General features: G+C 47.8%; 1 protein-coding gene across 1 annotated transcript in view; it reads right to left on the bottom strand.

Moving 5' to 3' along the window:
• The window catches only part of RFC1 (replication factor C subunit 1), a 1,503,724-nt gene that overhangs the window by 330,783 nt on the left and 1,151,769 nt on the right, over positions 1–21,172 (bottom strand). The window contains exon 16 of the mRNA XM_069631787.1: positions 5,510–5,598. Coding sequence (XP_069487888.1) covers positions 5,510–5,598 — 89 coding nt within the window. The remainder of the gene's footprint in view (positions 1–5,509; positions 5,599–21,172) is intronic.

The raw sequence follows: 21,172 nt of genomic DNA, 5'->3' as shown, positions 1-21,172 counted from the left end.
TTATAAGATGCAACACGCTCTAAGGCCTCTGTGCGCACTGATGAAGTGACTATAGGGAAATAAAAAGTCAAACCAGAGAATCAATGCAGAGAACTACAACACCTTAATCTTTGGAGTTGAAGAGAAAAGTTTTGATGGCTTTCTTGAAGTGGCTAAGATTAAGTGGAATTGAGGTCCAGATGAGCGGGGAACATACATCAAAGCTAGTAGCGCCAAAGTTCTGTAGTTTATAACTCGGTTGAGAAAGCTTTTCCAGAACATTAGAGCGAAGGGCCCGTGTAACAGAAGCCTTCTGAATTATTTTCGCCAAATACCTGGAACTTGATTAGACATGCATTTGTATGTCAGAGATAACATTTTATGGGTAATTCAGTGTTTAACCGGAAGCCAGTGCAAAGATCAAGATTGGGATATATATTCGGTTCTAGCGATACCACAAACTGGCTCTAACTGCATTGTTTTGAACAACCTGCAGTGTCTTGATGTAGTTTTTGGAGGTACCAGCAAATAGGATGTTGCAATAGTAAATTTTAGAATTGACAAGAGCTGTAGGCAGTGTGGCAACATTAGTATCAGACAAGTATTGCTTAATCTGTCTTATGAGTTTAGTGGTGTATGTGCAAGTAGCCTTAATGTAAGAAGCATGCTTTTTCATAATGAAGTTGGCATCAAGAACGATGGCCAAAGTTTTCACCCATTGGCTTGTTTTAATGACACAGTCTGAGATGATAATTGGTCGTATTTAGCCTCAAGTTTAGCTAGGCGTTTGCTAGTGCCCAGCAACATGAGCTCTGTTTTGTTCCCATTTAAGGCAAGGGAGTTCACATTCATCCACTGTTTAATATAGTAGGTCTGACCAATAACACAACAATCCCTTTCATTATCACCCATCAGTTCTAGGACCACCTGGGTGTCATCAGCATAGTTTGTGTATATAATGCCTTGATCATCCAGGAGGTTGAAGAGAGGGCGGGTGTATAAATTAAGGGCAGGCGAGAAGCTAGCTCCATGCGAAACTCCACAAAGAAGTATCTCAGGTGCAGAGTAAAATTCTCCCATAGCCACTATTGCTGATCTAGTTCTTAAGAAGGAAGCCAGCCAAGAGAGCAGGTTTCGAACAATTAGCTATTTTTCTATTCTCTTAAGGAACAGGCTCAAAAGCCGCCGAGAGATCATGCAGCATAAGTAGGGCTATCCGTCCCAAATCCACAATATGGGTTAGATCAGCTCTGAGGTCTCACATGGCAGTCTCGGTACCATGTTTGGCATGAAGTTCCGACTGCAGGGGACCCATGAGGTTAGATTCCTCAACATAGTTCTGAAACTGCAAATATGCTGCCCCATCTAAGATCTTCAACAAGAAAGGAACTTTTGTAATGGGGTGAAAATTATTCACAATACTCGGATATAATGTTTCATTTTTTAAGATTGGGATGATCCATACATTTTTGAGAGAGAATGGCACTACTGATGACAAGAAGGAAATATTAACAATCTTAGTGCTAAAGGGAGCCAGACAATGAATGGCATCTTTATAGTGCTGGCTGGACAAACATCACATGGGCAACAAGATGGTTTGAGATCGCAAACCAAATATATAAGGTATTTTTCAGAGATGTCACGAAACTAAGCATGGCCTCTCAGGATTACTATTATCCGGAACAATTACGGTTGGATCAGAACCATGAGCTATAATCTTGGCTCGGTGTGCGTTAAGTTTTAAAGTGAAGCCTCGTTGGAATTCCATACAGCAGGCGTCACTTTTCATAGCAGGATACGTACTGATTTTACGCTCAAACCCCTTAAGGATGGAGAAATGTTATTTCTTACATGATTTGGCAGAGCTAATTCTTTCTTCAAAGTGAGCATTTTTAGCAGAGACAATAGAGATCTTATAATTGGGAGCTGCCATATGATATGCTGAGAGAGTCGGTCTGGCAAAGCAATTTGCGCCAAGCTCTTTCAGCTCACCTCTGTTCTGCTCAGTTCAAGGGTAGTATCAGTAAACAAGGTTTCACCTACATTTTCAGGTTTACTCCCTTTAGTCACAACTGGAGCCGGGGCATCAATAGCTCGAGTTGTGAGGTCTAAAAATGGATTGGTGCAGGAACAAACCTCACCCAAGTAAGTACAATTATCAATCAAGGAGTGAATAGTATTACTGAAGGTTTCAAAGGAGATCTTATAAATATTTCTAACTTTAGTAGAAATTCTCAGAGTGGTATTGTATTAATTTTGGCTAGCTAACCTGGAGGTACAAGCAAAAAGGAGATCAGGAAGTGATCAGACCAAAGGCAAGCCGATATATCTGGTAAACTTATATTCAGGTTAAAGGTAAGAACCCAGTCCGTGGGTAGGAGCTTTAATCCATTGGGTAAGTCCAATGGCTACCAAGGAATCAAGAAACAAATGGGCCACATGGTCGTTGTTATAAGCCCAATGGTTAAAATCACAGTATTAAAAGGTGAGAGGAGGGTTTAATAAAATCTCCAATAAGCGACCATAGCTGTTCTTCAAATAGGGGTGTGGACATAGGCGGTCTGTGTAAGTTAAGTATTCCCATCGTGTTGTTGCAATTAACCTTTATTTTGATTAACGTATATTGACATTCATCCAAGGGTGATGTAGTTTGAGTAAATGTGTCAAAGGTATCTTTGAGGATAATGTCCATACCCCCTCCTTTCCCATTTTGGTCGTCTGTCCTAAAAGATCTAAAAGCTGAAAGTACAGCCAAAGAAGCAGTATAATTGGTAGTATCGGAAAGCCAAGATTTGGTAAGGCAGATGATGTCAAGATTTTGGATCACAATAACATCTGCTATTTTTAACAAGAGAGCGTGTATTAAGCAGAGCAATATTCAAAGGGCAATGGGTAGAGAGCATACTGTTAGTCTCCACTACCAGTTTCCCTACTATCGGTATAATCTCTATAGGGTTAGTGTGAATATTTTCCACAACAGGGAGACTAATGAATACAGGTCTCGTCCCGGTATTGGGTGATTGTACCACAGGGGACATATCTGTGGGTGTAGGAATGAGGCGTTTTAAAGTCTCCATATACTTGGAGTGCCTCAGGAGTGTATTAAACATCAGGTGTATTCTTGACAATTTGGCTTCGAGCAAGTTCTATTGCTTCCAATGGATGCATGTTGCGAAGGGTGAATTCCTCAAATCATCCGACATGCAGGATGGAAGGACAGTATGGAGCATAGTAGCACAGACCCCAAGGACTGACACAGGCCGGCTGGTCCCTCATTCCCCACCGCTCAAGTACCTGAACATCAAATAAGTATTTCCCCCAGAACTACAAAACAGATGGGAGTTGTAGTTGTACCCGCCAGAGTTGTTAAACAAGATAGAAAATAAAGCAGCGAGTGGCAATAAAAACTGTCTGAATAAGGAGAGCTGAGCAGCAGCTATAACGGTAGAATGGTAAAAACGAATATTTTTAAACTCACCCTAAACGAGTTAGCAGCAATTGGAAGTTTAAAATAAAAGCGCAAGCAGCACTAGACAATCAACTAACACCATTCAGTTTTCAAGCTAAGCAAACCTCGCAGAGGGAAAGGAGCCACTCGGGCATGGCGAACACCTGCTGAACGGTTGTGTTCCAATGCACCACATGGAAGACAAGATCCTGGGATGGGCACAACCGACTTCTTCTGGTTGAGTGAGAACCTCAGCTGATGCAGGACATCCGCCAATCTCTGGCAGGAGTGCACCACCCCCGCCCGGGTGTCACCGCTCTCACCAGACAGTTGTCCAAATAGGGGTATAGATGATGGCCCTCCAAGAGGAGAAGACGTGCAACTGCGTTCATCAACTTTGTGAAGACATGAGGGGCCAGGTTCAGGCCTAAGGGCAGCACACCTTGTACTGAAAATGGTAGGACATAATCGTGAACCGCAGAAACGTCGGATGCGGTTGGTAGATGGGTACATGCACATCCTTGAAGTCCAGGGAACACATCCAGTCACCTGCACACAGAGACTCAGCTATGTGTGCAGGAGTAATAATCTTGAAGTGTTCCAGCTGTAAAGACAGACTCAGAAATGACAGGTCCAGGACTACCCTCAGGCCAGCCTGGCTGTTCTTGGGTTCTGCAAAAATCCTGGAGTAGTACCTGGAGCTCCTGTCAGAAAGAGCAACCGGTTCCATCGCCTGCAGCTCCAAGAGCGAGAGGACCTCCTGTAAAAAAAGAGCTGGGGATCCAATCTGACGGAGTGGAGGACAGGATGGTAGAGGGAAAGGTAGAGGAAGACTGAAGCCCATGGATCCACAGGTTGTTGAAAAAGATGCTTCCAGGTGTCCTGGAAAAGAGCCAGATGGAACCCCCCCCACAGGCGAGGTGTGTTCCTCGATCTTGACGTCACTGCTTCTTGGATTCAGAGGCGGGAGCGGAAAAACCTGTGCAAAGTCCTTTGCTGCTTCCTCCTGTTGTCGCTGGGCGACCCGTCGGGCCTCTGTGTATCGCAGTCCCGAAACCCCTTGAAGCCGGAGAAAGCGCAGGGTGTCTACACAGTCCTGCCCTTAGACTGAGGGAAGGATTTATGTCCTGGCTTTGTCAGGATGGCCAAGGATTTGGCAGTTTGAGTGGAGGTTTTCTTCTTCGTCAACTAGTCATCGGTTGACGAACGAAAAAAGTCCACGCCCTCGAAGGGCAGATCCAGGACCTGCACTTGCACGTCAGATGAAAGTGGCGTGCATCCACGTCGTCGTCCTCATCTTGACACCAAGGCACAACCCTCTGCTGGTTGTGTCGATGTTGGAGACTGAAGACTCCATGAGGTCCTGCACAATGGCCCGGGCATCTGCCAGACCGGCCTTGAAGGAGGCTTGTTTGTCCGAAGGAAGGGCAGGCAGAAATTCCCAGAGCTCCCGCCACAGATTCTGGTTAGCCGCAGCCAAGAAGGTGTATGCATTGGCTTGCCTCAGATGCAGTCCTGAGATGCAATAACAGCGCTTGCCCAAGGACTTGAGGATCTTGTCCTCCTTGGAAAGACAACTGGAGGTGACTCCGTGGAGGAAGACGACGAAGACGATGGTTTAGCACTGCAGTGTGTGCCTTGTACCGGTCTGCTTCGACACTCGTCACTAATAGTGGCACAGCTGTTTCTGCATCCCATAGCCACAAGTTAATCAACGAAAGAGTCATTTAGCTACCACTGCTCACTCAAGGTCAGCTCCCTTCTATATTAGCCTTAATGTTTTTTTAGGATTTCACTCTATTGCTGTGGCCAGACATTTTGTGGACTTCCTACAATCCGTCCTTTGCAGTGGACGCCTCTCTGCTAGGCTCAAAAAGCTTTGCACATGGCTTTTCCCAATAGTTGGAGGTTACAAAACTGACATGCCATCCACTCCTCATCTGCTGGCCTTGGTCTAAATGTGCTAAGTTATATAACGCAACAAGCTTTTTAAACATTTTTTTTAAAAGATAGGCAAGAATTATAACTAGTGGTTTGAGGCCTACACGTAACTAATGTGCATCTTGTAGAAAATAATTGTACCTGCATGCCTCCACGGTCTTCGTTGCCTGCCATCCCGTCCACTTCATCCATGATCAGTGCATGCTTCATACTAACCGACTGAGATACACCTACCAAACAATTAGTGAAACCAAGTTGGCAAGTATATTTTACATGTAAGCAGCATCACATCAGTTTCAAAGCCCATTATGTGTAAGATACTTACCACAATTATAAACAACTCACACAATGAGGTCCGTTAACCTAGTGTCTCATTTCAGTTATGTTCAGAAGGAGCAAGAGATTTTATATTAAGCTCAAAATTAACAACACTCCACTATGGAGGAATCTTTGGAACTACTGTCAGATGGATATTTACTGGGATCAGGATAATTTGTGACAAAGGCTGTTAATGAGGGAATTATTTTCCTCAAATGAAAAAGTGACATTAAACCAATGTTGGATGGTTGGTTGGCAAAAATGAAACTGCTGTGCAGTCACGGAAAACACAAGTTATGTGGTTAGAGGTGTACCTAACAAGAATGTCAGAATTTGGATAAGTTTTTTGGGAGTGAACCCTGACATGTGCAAACGAGTTGGTTTTTACTCCAGATGGCATGTAACTCATCCTTGGGACACAGCAAAGACTTAACAAGCTGAACCCTATGTTCAGCTCCTTCAATATCGACGGAAACTCCATAAAAGTTTCCAAAGATTCTAAAACTCTCGGAATATACCTGGACTCCACTCTATCCCTTCAAAGACAAACAAATGCAGTTGCAGCCGCCTCTGCCTACACATGCAAGCTGATCACAGCATGTCGCCCTTTTCTCTCTACCCAGAACCGCACAACCTTTGCTAGGACTTTGGTCATGTCCAAACTTGAATACTGTAATGCACTGTACCAAGGCACCAACCAATGCAACCTTGACAAACTCCAGATCATACAAAACAACGCCATCAGAGCAGCCCTCAACATCCCTAGATCAGCCCATATCTCTGAAACTAGGAAGAACCTGCACTGGCTGTCAGTCTCCCAAAGGATCTCACTAAAATCTCTTGCCCTGACTTACAAATGCTTGAATAATCTGGCCCCCAGCTATCTATCGTCCTGGTTCACCCACTATATCCCACCTCGCTCACTAAGGTCTGCCTCTAGCCAGAGCCTACAGATCCCGAGATTCAAGCTCCAAACAGCCGGTGGTGCCAGCTTCCCAGTTCTGGCAGCCAAATTGTGGAACTCTGTGCCGCTCGCCATTAGCAATCTGCCCTCCCTGAACTCATTCAAACACAAAGCTAAACTTTGGCTTGTCTCCGCCGACGACCAAGAGTCACTAAGATAAACATGTTTATTTATGTATTCGTTGTCTAATCTGCAATGTGCTCCTACGCGAATGTGTAAATGTACTATGCATTGTCATATTGTTATGTAACCACTGTCTCAAGATACGCGCCCGGTAGCCTCCGGGCCAGGTTTGCGCTATACAAATAAAATTTTTAAAAAATAAAAAAATAATGGAATTAGTAGACTGTCCCGAAGCAACTTCTAGCAACATTCGACCCCAGTCATATTTGCTTAGTGTATTTTCTTGTTTGTGGGTTATCCCCAGAAAAGCGAGCAGGACCCCAGTTAACTCAAACTCATTACTTGTCCTTTTGATGCCATTTGGAAGTTTGCTCATTAAAGCTATTAATATTCTAAAATGTACTGCATTGAAAAATGCAAATTTTGTTGCCATATTTGTTTTTATGTAGATTTTTATTTTGCTGCTTTCCTCCCATAGACCTCTATGGTACACCCTTTATTTTTGCTATTGTTGGCATTTTAGAGGTAAGTAAAGCATCAGCTGTAACGACCACCTGGTTCCCACGGGGGCGCTGATCTAGTCTGGATTACTGCGGCCTCTTCTAGCGTGATGCGCAGGACCCGGAACACCGATTGGACAGGACCTCCAAATCGTGCTTCCTTGGCCCGTAGGAATATCCTTCTGCAGATGAGAAAGGGGATTAACAGTCTGCAGAATGGTGCGCTAGCTCCCCCCTTCGCCCCTCCGTTCCTCTCTATTCCTCCAAACCCGGTTTAAGCTCTCCTTATGGTTTGGAAGGTTGAACTCTCCATCCTGCTTCTGGTGCAGGGGCGTGCGTTCGTCCAGTTACTTCACTGGTTTTCAGAATGGCGCTGGCAAAATCCACTTGACTTTCCTGAGCGATGAGCCGTAAGTATGAAAGTTCAAAGTTCAAGTGAGGCCCCCTTTATGCTGTCTTTCTCACCTGTGATCTGTCCTTTATTTCAGGTGCAGAATGAAGGCGATGCGTCGAGGGGTTAACCTGCCGAGGAGAGTAGTAATGAGGGCAATCCCTCTAGATGTCCTTATTCCTCTGAAATGTCTCTAGTCCTTTCCCCATAGGGGCCGGGGTACGGTACCTGCCAACGGGGCGGCGCCGACCCGAAATGTGGAAGAAAAGTCGGTAAGTATTATGGCTGTTAATCAGGCTTTCCTTCTGTGTGTCCTTCTGCTCACCTTTTGTTTCTTCCTCTCTCCCCTAGGTGCATAGATGTGGCGTCCGATGCTGACAGCCGCGATGGAGCCGGGAGATGTCTCGAGGACAGGACAGGTGAGTGAAGCGTGGCGCTGCAGCGAGCAACGCGATGCTTTTAAATTGAAGTCTTCCTTCAGGGATGCTGGCGAGAAGATTCCGGATGCAGGTAAGAAGCTTGAAATAATCCTTGGTTTTCACCTTTCTCTTCTCTTCCTTCCTTGCAGGTCTTCCAGGTTCAAGACGGGCGTGGCTGTAGTGCAGGAGCAGACACGGTGAGCGTTAAGCTGCAGGAAGCAGAACAACGCGAAGCATGAGCTGCTGTCTGGGCGTGGCTTAAATAGCCTCCAAAGTCGTCCCAGGTATGTATCCTTCCCCAACTAGGTATGTATCCTTCCCTGGCCACGCCCGAGTGAAAAAATAGTCCCTATGAAAAAATAGTCCCTTTCAGGTCTCAGGGAGGCCTGAAGCGTGCAGCATGGTCTGCATCAGGTAAGTGCACAAAACACCTCCCTTTATGAGCCTGGCGCCAAAGGCGCCAGGACTGAGTCCAAAGAGTCCCTATAAGGGGCTACTGGGCTTTTACCCGAGGGCATGATGCCTGCTTCCGGGGGTGCTGGGCCTGGCCTGATGCTCCGGGGGTAGGCATCATGACATCAGCTTTGCTTCCCTGGTGTTTTCAATAACTCTTTTGGGGAAACTGTTCAGACCACAAGACTTAGTACTGGGAGACTGTCTTTCTTAGTTGATTTCTTGTTTTTTTTTTTTTTTTTAAAGCTGTACACATCCCCCAAGTGAAGTGCAGTTAGGATATGTTGGATCCCTAGAACATTTCCTTTTATAACTTTGTAGTTACATTTACAGTGTGCTCAGCATGGTGTGACAGAGGGAATTCATCCCTTCTCCTGATGGGGGAGCCTCCCCCCTTTTGAGCCTAGCGAGGTGAGCCCACTTAGCAAGACCCTCCCTAGGGGTCTGTGCAAATGGGAACTTACTGAGAGAGACTCCCTCCTAGGGGACAAGGACTCCTGTTCCGGTGAGTACCTCCCTAAGCATTTTTCAAAGTGGCATATATGGGACTGCCAGATATGAAGAACACTAAAGACAAAACTAAAATATACATTTGCGAACAAGAAAGAGGATCTGTCTCTTTAATGAGACCTCCATATAACCGCAATGAGTAGACTGAAGAGTAATCATCACATGTCGAGGAGCGGCGAAGTCCAGAGAGAGCAGAGAGTGCAAGCAGGGGAAGCCCCTTACGGCATCACACATGTGAGAGGCCGAGCCGAGGAGAGTGGCAGAGCCTGTGACTTTCAGAATTGGCCTGAACGCGAGAACGAAATGCTCGAGGCCCAGGATTTATACGCAGTGAGAAGCCAAGGAGATGGGAATCCAAATTCCAGTGGTAGCGTTATGTTATGGGTTTTTATAAAGCGCACGTTTGCTAAAAGCATCATGGCGCTGGGGGGACAGCAGTAAACGGAAGGGTTTAGAACAGGAAGGTTTTTAGGGGCCTGCGCAGGCAAGGTGGTCAGTGGTAGCTGGCACGGAAAAAGGTAGGGTGTTCAATATTTTGACCGCTGCGATCGAAAATGAGCAGCTACCTACTCTAGTACGCTGAAACCGGGGATTAACCAATAGTCGGCCATTCTCAAATCTTAAAGATTTGACTGGGCTGGTAATGTTGAAACTTATCCTGAAGGAATTCAGGCCCCACTCCATCAAAAGCTCGCTGGACTATACAATTTGTTTCTGAACTGGCAGCCAATGTAGGCACCACAGAACAGGTGAAATGTGTGCCCCATAGATAGTGCTAGTGGCTATCCGAGCTGCAGAATTCTTTAACAGCTGAAGCCAATGGATGATCTAGGCCGGTTGAGCAGGAACAAAGTATTGCAATAATCAAGCCAGCTCAATACCAGGGAGGACACCACCAAAGGGCGTAGCTTCTCCGGGAGAAAATGTACAACTTTTTTAAAGTACCCTAAGCTGAAAATAGCCAGATTTGCATATAGAACTGACTTGTACTTCAGTTGAGAAAGACTGAGAACCTAAATCCCAGATTCCCAACAGAGGAGACAGGAGATGGACATGGGCCAAGCTCAGAGGGCCAGAATACAGGGACCAGAATGACAGGATCGCAGATGAAAAAAAGGGAAGTGGGAAAGAGGAGGGCCAGATGCTCCCCGTAGATTACTCACCGCCACCAACCAACCCCCGAAACCGAGATGCAGTATCAGGCTTGGCAAGATTTAGCCAGATGATCATTTGTGTGCCATCAGCGTACGAGTATAATCGGAAGCTTTGAGATTGGATAAGGAGCACGAGGGGCCGAATGACGATATTAAAAAGTGCGTGGGACAAGGCAGAGCCCTGAGGAACACCACGGACAAGGTTGTGAACACAAGAAAGAAAAAAAAGACACAAGAGAAAGAATTTGTGATCTAACAGTCAGAAATTATGTAAACCAAGCAAGCACCTGACCCGAAAGGCCGGCTTGGGAGAGGGAGAGGGAAGTAGGGTGGGATGATCCATGGTATCAAAAGCTGCTTAAAGGTCGAAGAGAATCAGGGCCCCGTCCATCCCTGGTCTACCAGTCTGGTCAAGTAATCTACAACTGATACAAGAAACCTTTCTGTGCCATGGCCTGGATGACAACCTAACTGAAACGTGTCCAGAAAGTGGGAGTGCTCCAGAAAAGATGTCAGACGTGGGAAAATCAAGGGTTCAAGGAGTTTCATCAGGAATGGGAGCAAAGAAATAGGATGAAAATTAGCCAGAATGGAAGTATCGAGAGAGGGCTTTTTAAGTAAAGGAATAACCCAGGATTGCTTCAGGTCTGCTGGAATGAGGCCAGTCGAGCAGGATTGATTAATAGCTCTACACAGACAGGGGGCAATAGGGTCTATAATCTCCTGTAGTAAATCTAGGGGGATTGCATCAGATGGAGCTGCAGATTTAAGACCCTTAGTGTCTGATGGTAGGCCTTAGGGCTCTGCTTAAACAAGAGTCTATCCGCCAGTGTATATGGAGACTGCCATCTGCGTTCTAACTGGTATTTTTTTGGGCTCTGAGTTTTTAGCATGTCATCTAACCATGGTTCTGAAACCAGAGGTTTGCTCTTGCAGAATTGCAGAGGAGCAAGCGAGTCAGCCACCCTCAAGAATGACTGTGCGATTAGACAACGTGACCACAACCCTTTCGTGGCGGACAGTGCACCCATCCAACGATCCTGAAACCACAATGAGGAAATAGCAAGACATCCGTTGAGCAGCAGCCACACCTGATCCAGGGGAGCGAGAGGACCGAGAATGGGACACTGGCGGAGTCGAGAAGACAGAGAAGCGGAGCAAACAAAGCAAACCTGAGCCAGTACACGTCCCGGTGACGTTTCCACATCAGCGAATCGTTATGAAGCAGGAGAAACTTGTCCCAGTAGAATTGATGAGACATTGAATTTAAAGTCGATAAAGTGGACGGTATTCATGTGGAAAGAGATCTCTACCACCTGGGAATAAATACCCTGGGAAGCAGGGCAAATAGCCCATAATTGAAGAGGTAAAGAGTATAGAATATCAGAAGGAGAATTCTGTGAACGTGAAATAAAGCCAAGCGAATCACCTTAAGGTAAAAGATATTCAGAGTAAACGACCTGAGGAGAGTGGGAACCCCAAGACCCAAAGAAGGCATTTCAAAGCTAAGAAGATATATGATACCAAACTCAAAAGTGTATAGTAACCTGAATCAGAGAAGAGTAAAGAGGCCAAAAAGGGAGCATTGGAGAACAATCCCTAAAGAAAAGACCCAAAGACAATGGGAAAGTGTGTCGAGAACGGATACAGGAAGTGACAAGAGACTATTTTAGAATAGACTACTAAAAAGAAATCGTGAAGAGAAGAAGAGACTCCTGATCTTTTTTAAGTTGGTTAATAGTGGTAGGGTCAGTTAGAACTACTTTTTAGACAGTGGACTGAGTCATGTGAGACTTTCTGACGTGCACCTTAGTTATTTACATAGGCAGGGAACACACACACACATAGCAATGGGGAGAGATAGGCCTTATACTTAATAAATAACCAGTAGGAAGGTCCTCACTGTGTCCGCGTTCTCACACCCACCACAAAGGGCTGGTGGCAGTGGTTATTTCTCTATCTTGTTTTTTACTTTTTACTCATGCACTTTTGTATTTCACTGCATAATGCCATATTTACTCTAAAATTGCTGTTACGTGATATTTTCTCCAGTCCTCTGGACATTTTGCAGTTTGGCTTTCTTCTTCTTGCTCTCTGTGGTCCAGAACTCCTGTTATTGGAAAGCCCTTTCCCTGGTAAATCCTATGCTTTTCCAGGCAAAGTGGCGGTCTGTGCCTGTGGCCGGATGTGGGGGATGGGACGGTCTGGTCCAAAGTGTGTCTTTTGCTGGGAAGAACGTTTGGCCAGTGACGGCTCATGATTAGGCCGCCTCCGCAGGTATGAATGGTGCAGATCCTTATCACGGGTACAGACTACAGTCCAAATCTTACATAAAAAGAGGACTCCTGCAGATATTCCTCAGATCATTGTTGGAGCCAAGATCCCTACAAAGAAGTGAAGCCTGCTAAAGACCAAAGGATGACCATTACAGCTGACTAGCATTGCCTGCAGCAATATCACGGTGAAGCCCTGCTCCCCTTTCCTGATCTCAAGGAGGCCCTCGTCCGTGCTCTAATCCCATGACCTGTGGCAAAAAAAAAACCTCTAGGATCCGTGACTCCCTCCTTGGACCTTCCCTAGTGTGGTGTGACTGGGAAAGACACTTACCTGAACTTTTCCTGATTTCTGGATTACTTAACCGCTACCACTGCCATTTCTCAATCAGCCTACCTGAACAGTAGTACATGTGAAACTAGTGATGCTAGGGCACTAGGCCCCACTTCACATCTAATTCTAGGATTGCACATAAGTGTTTACTATATTTTCTACTCTAGGTAGGTAATCTACTTTTTATCTAACCTATCACTTTCTTTGCCATACAAGGTTATTGAAAGTATTGCTTATGATTATACTGTTGCTTAACTTTCTCAAAGGTAAGGGGTAGGGGTACTATGCAGAACCCCCCCAATAGTTGACGTATCGGTGTACAAGTAGCAGTTGTGTGAGAATACTTACCAGAGACTTTCATGCTTAGTGTGATAGTGTCTGGTAGAATAGCTCAGTGGCAAAGCGCTCATCTTGGCAGCAAACCGATGCAGAGAAACACAGGTTTGAATCCCAGGGCCGTGCGTAGAAACCCCTTTGGTATTAAGCACGGTATCAAAAAACTATTATTATTCAAATGCCTAATAAATAATTGTATATTTGTGTACTAGTCTGTCTAAATGGAATTATTGGACTGCTCTGTGTGTCTCTCATTGTAGCCCTAGACCACTCTCACACCGCTCCCGATTATCAGCCTTCCCTCACTGCTACCCTATTGCTACCCTATCTTGATTGCGAGTAGCTAAACTTCAGTGTCTTTCCTGTTCACCATTTTAGATAAACCTCTCATAATCCACTCCCAGGGTTGATTCTAAAAAAATCAATCTCAACATTTACCAATTGGTTAGGACTTACTGTAGGGATATCTGATCATTTAATTAAGCTGCTGAGCTTCAGGAGGAAGCCACAACAATGTTATTTACTGAGTGTTGGGAATGATTTGTGTTGCTGCTTTCCTCCCACAGACATTAATGGGACAGCAGACTTTTTGCTATAGTCTTGAATCTTTCCTGACTTTTGGAGGTATTTGAAGCCTTTTTGCTTCACTTACCTTGCTAAACTCCTCCGAGTTGGGGCTCTGATCTGTACCTATAGCTATCAATGCAGGAGAGCTCTGTTCTCCATAATAACATTCTCTGCTTATTTTTCCCTGCACACATCACCTTCTGCAGTGCAATTGACAATTTCTTACTGTTTTTGTTAAATTGTGTTTACTTGCATGATGTATCCTGCATTGGCTGGTGGCAGTGGATACTTTACCGTTATCTTTTTCATAGACTTTTTGAATTTTACCACTTAATGCCATTTAGAGTACCACATACTCTACAATGGTCAAGCAAACAAGATGTTTGCCTGTCCTTTGGCCATCGTGTAGTTTAGGATCTTCCTGCCCTGGAGTGGACAGACTTTCAATAGGATATCAGACTTGGATGGATTTGGGGGGTTGGCAATGTATCGCACTGGAAGTATTTTGGAGGGTGGCCAATGTGTTGGACCACTTCATTAGAAAGGTGGGCATTGTTTCTGCTCCTAGATGATTTATAAGTGTAGCCAAGGTTTTTGCTATGTGAATATCCATTAGGGTAGCCAACATGTTACACTTAAAAGACTTGCACTGTTGGCCAGGAGGGTGACCTGGGCGTTGCTCTCGGAGGATTTTGTGAGGGTAGCCATTATATCGCACAAATTGTAGCCTTTCCACCAGAGGATCTCTTTTAAAAGCCTTTGTATAGCACTTGGAAGGGTTGTTAAGTTGTCCAGGGTGCTGCACTTAGTCGAGCCCATGAGGGCAAACAAGTTATGGATTTTAGGGGATTGTAGAATGTGTTCCACTACATGGAATGCAGGTGTTGGCAGACATTAAAGTTACTCACTGTAGTGACTAGAGTACTCATAGTCCACAGTCCCCTTTCCTCCATACTTGTGAGCGTCCCGCCAACATGGGGACATTACTGGAATCTTGGGCAGCAGAAAATGGAGTTTCCTCCTTTAAATTTAGTATATCGCCCGGGTGCACAGCCTCAGGGGTGGGAACGCCCAACCGAAGCCCCCGCCCTCTGGCGCCTCACCTCAGTCCCCTTTGAACATATAGTACGCTTAGATACCTGGCTACACCTACACATATTAGCCCTTGGCATAGTAGCGGGGGAAGGTGGGTGGGACATAGGGTTGAAAGGGGACTATGAGTACTCCAGTCACTACAGTGAGTAACCAATTATTCATACGCCCGTCCCCATTCCTCCATGCTTGTGGGTGATTCCACCCAGCAAGAAACATCGGGTGTAGCTGTGATAACCTGCCTCATCACTAGGACAAAGCAAAAAGGTTCGTCGGAACTGCCTGACTAAACTCTGCATTGCGCCTGGAACTGGTGCCCAGTGAGTAGTGCTTATAGAAGGCCGACAGGAGTGGCCCAAGTAGCCGCCTTGCCGGTGACATCCCAAGACGCGTGTCTCGAAACGTGACGGCCGTGGCCTTGGCTATGATCGCCTGAATCCCCTCAGGAACAAGTTTGCCCATGGCTCTATATGACTCTGAAATGGCTTGAGCCATCCAACAAGCGATGGAAGCTAGTTTTAGAAGCCTTAGAGCTGGGGGAGGAGCCCCCAAAAGTCACAAACAATGCCTTAGACTTCCTGAAGGATTTCGTCAGAGAGAGATAAAACATGAGGACCCTCCTGAGGTCCAAGAGATGCAGAGCTCTCTCTGCCTCTGACTGGGGGTTCGGAAAAAACATTGGCAGACTGATCTCTTGATTCAGATGAAATGGAGAGACCACCTTGGGCAAGAAGAACAAGTTACTCTCTTACCTGGTAACATTCTTTCGATGGGATGGTCCGACGACGTATTCCATATCTATGACAGTAATCACCACAGCTGTGCTGCTTTGGAAAATCTTTCGGCGTCTGCGTCGAAGACGTCGATAGGCTGTCCTCGAGGGCCTCCGTCGAGCCGACGACATCAGATGTTATAAGTAGGATGCATGACGCCCATAGCCTCAGTTGTAGTTTTTTTCCCAGAACGTGTGGCACCAATCTTCTGCCATTATGACCACAGAAATCCTTGCGGAAACATAAGCTGCAATCGCATAAGAAATTCTGTAGCGGGGTAGGGAGGGAGCGATATGGAATATGTCGTTGGACCATCCAATTGAAAGAACGTTATCAGGTAAGAGAGTAACTTGTTCTTCGAGGGGATTGGGTCCTCTGACGTATTCCAGATCTATGACAGACTCCCAAAGCAGTACCAACGTAAGGAGGTGGGAAAAGAATTTAGAATACAAAAATTTAGAATGCCCAATCAAAATGCAGAGTAAAGGACCGCCTTGCCAAAGGCCAGATCCTGCCCATGGATAGAATCTAGGGAGTAGTGTCGTACAAAAGTATGGACCGAAGCCCTTGTGGCTGCTTCACAGATGTTATGAATAGGAACACCCCTCTGCGGGGCAGTAGAGGCAGCCATACCCCTAGCAGAATGGGCCCGGAAGCCTACCGGAGGGTCCTTACCCGCCAAGAGGTAGCATTCAGAAATTGCCAAGATAATCCATCTAGACAAAGTCTGCTTAGTAACAGCTTGTCCCAAACGCCTTCCAGCGTAACCAATAAATAGCTGATTGTCCACTCTGACCCGGGATATGCGTGAAATGTAGAAGCTTAAAGCTCTCCTAGGATCCAACCTATGGAGCCTCTCCTCTTCCTTACAGGATATGGAGGAGGATAAAATGCCGGAAGAATAACCTTCTGGCTTAAATGAAATTCCGACACCACCTTCAGAAGAAATTAAGAACTAAGGACAACCCTGTCCTAATGAAACACAGTGAAGAGTGGCTTAACTGAAAGTGCCGGCAACTCACTCACTCTGCGAGCGGAAGTGACCACAACTAAAAATACAGTTTTAAGTGTTAGCAGTCTCAAAGGACAAGAATCTAAAGGCTCAAACAGAGCACCCATTAGGAATCTTAGAACAAGGTTCAAATCCCAACCCGGCACCTGGAAAGGTGACGGCGGGAACACATTAGTGAGTCCTTTGAGAAACCGAGAAATTAAAGGAATTTTGAAATAAGAACACTCCTCAGACGAGCGCTTAAAGATGGACAGCGCCGCCAGGTAACCTTTAATGGTACCCACTTGCAAGCCCTTGTGGGCTAACGAAAGCAAAAGACAGAACCACAGGAATGTCGCATGAAAAAGGATCCACATTCTTAACCCTGCACCAGTCGCAGAACATTCTCCAACGGCACAGGGACTTTGTTGCCGGCCGTCTGACCGAAAGCAACACCTCCATCACATCTTCAGGGAGGTCCCAATCCTTGCACCTCAACCTTTCAGAAGCCAAGCGTGAAGGTTGAGGGATCTGACCTCTGGATGGAGAACATGACTCCTATCCCGTGAAAGCAGATCGTCTCGGTAGGGAAGACGGCGTGGAGGGCAGATGGACAAGTCGAGAAGGTCCAGGTACCACGTCCTCCGGGCCCATGCCGGAGCAATGAGGATCATCCGGGAACCGAACCTACAAAACCTCTGCAGCACTTGCAGGATCACAGGGACTGGAGGAAACGCGTACAGTAGTGGGCAGGACCACTCCACCACAAATGCGTCTCCTAAGGCTCCTCTTGGAGGAAATTCCCGCGAGCAGAACCTTTCTTACTTCCGGTTGACAATGGAGGCGAAGAGATCCACTTGAGGGGTCCCCCAAAGGACAAAGATCTCCAGGAGAATCTCCTGAGCCAACTTCCACTCGTGAGAGATCGCGCTCTGCATGCTCAGAGCGTCCGCCGTCTCGTTTTCGTCTCCGGCCAGATGAACTGCTGAGATCGAAATTTCCTGCTGGATGGCCCAGAAACAGAGCTGCATCGCCTCCCTGCACAGAGGAAGTGACCCTGCCCCCCCTTTTTGTTGAGGTAGTGGATGGCCACTGTGTTGTCCGTCAGAATCAGGACATTCTTTCCTCGCACAGTCGGCAGAAAAGCCTTCAGGGCAAGCCTGATGGCCCTCAGCTCCAACAAATTGATATAGAGTCTGGACTCCGACGGAGACCAACGACCGCTGAGTGTCAACTCGTTGGCATGAGCTCCCCATCCCATGAGGGATGCGTCCGTCACAATCGTCATCTACGGCCAGGGTAGCCAAAATGGAGCCCCCCTCATCAGATTGCCTTCGATGGCCCACCACAGAAGAGCCCGGGCGACCGAGGGCAGCACCTCAACGGGGTCCGACATCCTGCCGGGGGACTGTGACCACTGCATCTTGAGAGCCCCTTGCAGAGATCTCATCCGCAACCTGGCCTCTGGCACCAGAAGAATGCAGGATGCCATGAGGCCGACCAACCTCAAGAACTCGAATGCTTGGAGACTCTGGGCATGTTGAAACTTGTGCATCATCTGCTGGCTGTGAGGAGACCTCACCTGGGGAGGAAAACATTGCCCCGGGGACGTGTCGAGCACTGCTCCGATGTACTGGAGCCGCAGAGTTGGCGTCAAGAGGGACTTCTTTAAGTTGAGGAAGAAGCCCAGCTTGTGAAGGGAGTGGCAGGTGACGGACAGATGATCCAGGACTTGCTCGGGAGAGCGCGCCCTGATCAACCAATCGGTCCAGGTCAGGGTAGACGTGAATCCCCCCCCTTTCCTGAGATACGCTGCCACCACCACCATGAGCTTGGTGAAGACCCTCGGGCGGAGGTCAATCCGAACGGCAGGACCCGAAACTGAAAGTGCGAGTTGCCAACCGCGAACCTCAGGTACTTCTTGTGCTTGGGATGGATCGGCACATGAAAATAAGCGTCCTTGAGGCCTAGAGACACCAACTAGTCCTGAAGTTGAAGGGGCTGGAGGACTCGAGAAAGAGTAACCATCTTGAACTTGCCCTTCCTGAGGAGCTTGTTCAAACCGCACAAGTCCATGATGGGTTTCAATCCCCCGTCTTTCTTCGAAATCAAAAAATAAGGGGGAATACCATCCCTTGTTCTTCTCCGCTACAGGCACCAGTTCTATGGCGCCTTTCTCCAGAAGGGATTGTATTTCCTGCGCAAGGAGCGGATCCGGACTCTTCAAAGAGGGATTCCCTGGTGGATTGTCGTGAGGCCTCTGCCGGAAAGGAAGACAGTAGCCGTGGGCTATGATCTCCAGAACCCACACATCTGAAGTAATGGCACGCCACTCTACAAGATGCTGCGCCAGCCTTCTCCCAACCGGCGAACCATGGGACATGGCCTCATGACTGAGCTGAAGCAGCTGCGGCAGTGCCTGAGGGCAAAGAGGCAACTGCCCGAGCAGCCTTGGCACCTCGAGTACCCCGTTTTCCACCTCTGGCACTCCTACGGTGGCCCCTTTGACTTGCAGCTCCTCCCGATTTACTAAAGGGTGAGTAATATCGAAAGGAACCTCCCCTCCGTTGCTGTCCCCTAGAACGAAAAGGCAGAGGTTGGCAAACTGCAGCACTCAACGACTTTGCTGCAGCTTTGAAGGTCTGCAACCTCTCGAGGCTCTCGTCAGCCTTGCTGCCAAAAAGATGTTCACCATCAAAGGGCATGTTGAGGAGCCGGGCTTGCACATCAGGAGCAAACCCCGACTTCAGCAACCACGCAAACCTGCGTATTACGGTGCTTGCTGCCATGGACCAGCTGAGGCAATCTACCATGTCCAGACCCGACTGAACGGACTCACACATGGCATCCTTGCCATCCTGCACGATAGCAAGAAAACCATCCCGTTCCTCCCCTTCGGGAATATGTTCAGCTGCTAAGGAAATAAAGTTCCACAGAGTGCGCGTGAAACGTGACAAGGCACATACGGAGTTGGCTGCCTGAAGAGCCATACCTCCTGAAGAAACCACTTTCTTCGCCCAGCCGTCGAAACGTTTGTTGTCCCTATCAGGAGGGATGGTAGGGTACGACGCCTGCTTTGCTGGGGCCGTAGCCGCCTGCACCACCAAGCTCTCCGGATTGGGGTGCGTGGTCAAGTAGCAGGGGTCGCCACTAGCTGGGCGATATTTCTTCGGCAAGGACTTGCTCACTGCCGGGAGACTCTCCGGAGAAGTCCAAGCCACAGCCACCCTTCTCTGCAAGGACATATGGAATGGCAACACCGGGTCAGTTGGAGCTTGGTCGAGGATATCAGTCAGGTCATCCTGCTGAAAATCCCCAGGTGGCGCAGACCACTCCCAAGTAATCAGTCACCCTCGACATAAGGCGCCGGTACGATGACTGAGTGCGTGCCAGGCTCAGGCCTACCGAACTCCACCTCCGGAGAGGTGTCCAGACCACTGGCGTCGTGCAAAGACTGATGCAGGTCTTCAAGCTGGCTATGACCAGAAAGGAGGTAATCAGGAACCTCTGCAGGAACCTCACCTTCCTCAGACCCTTCATCCACCTCAGAAATATAATCCAGAGGCTGGAAAGAGGGCACAGAAAAAGGGACAAAGACACATTTTGCCTTGGCTAGAGCCTTTCTGGGGGGTTCCACCGTGCCACAGGGTACCTCTGACAAAGCAGCCTCGAAAGGCGTCGGCGGAATTGGTGTTGAGTGTGGCGCTGACAGCTTCGACGGCGTCGACACAGGCCTCGAGGGCGGAGCCCCAAGCGTGTCCTTCGACAGCCTGGGCGCCGATAGCGTCGACGGCTTCCACGGAGGTGGAGCCTCGAGAGAGTCCCTCGACGACCTCGGCGCTGACGTCTTCTTCGAAGACTTCACAGGCTCTCGGGGTTTCGAGGGCATCGAGGACCGGGACCTGGAACGGGCATGTCTAGAGCGACCATCCTTGTCCGACCGGGACCTCGAAGGTGCCCGGTGGTCGCGACAACCGCTCGAGCCCGAAGGCGTACGAGTGGCGTCTCTAGCACGGTCACAGCTGGCGCCTTTCGCCTGCGCGGAAGGACCGGAATCCTGCGACTGAAAAATCGCCATCATCTCCTTTTGGAAGGAATCCCATTCCTCAGGAGTGGAATGCTTGTTGGGACAAGCAACCCGCCGACGGGCAGAGTCCTCAGACGAGGACGGGGAAGGCGACCGATGCCGTGAGTGCCTCGAAGAGGCAGAAGAATGGCGGGACCGACTCCTGGACCAAGACCCCCTGGATGTACGCTGATTATGCAAAGAGTGGCACCTCGAATCGTCAGTCGAAAGGCTGGCGGATCTCGACTTCCGGGGCTTGGCCACCTTACCTACAGAAAGCTTCTTCTTAAGCTCTCGCAAGGCCTTCGAAGTAAGCGACTGGCAGCCCACACAGTCATCCGTATCATAGTCCTCCCCGAGGCATCAGAGGCAAGCGTTGTGCGTGTCCGTCAGCGACATCTTGGACCCACAGTCCCGACACTTCTTAAAACCCGGCCGCGGGGTACAAGAAGACATGATGAGATATACTTCACAAACTAACAGGTTCAAGGAACCGAAAGAACAGAACTCAGAAGAGGCGAGGCACGCTGAGATCTCCGA

This window comes from Ambystoma mexicanum, chromosome 6q, assembly GCF_040938575.1.
Source record: "Ambystoma mexicanum isolate Mex_15411 chromosome 6q, UKY_AmexF1_1, whole genome shotgun sequence".
Taxonomy (NCBI): Eukaryota; Metazoa; Chordata; class Amphibia; order Caudata; family Ambystomatidae; genus Ambystoma; species Ambystoma mexicanum.
The sequence above is the reverse complement of the archived record's forward strand: the minus strand, read 5'-3'. Positions and strand labels throughout refer to the sequence as shown.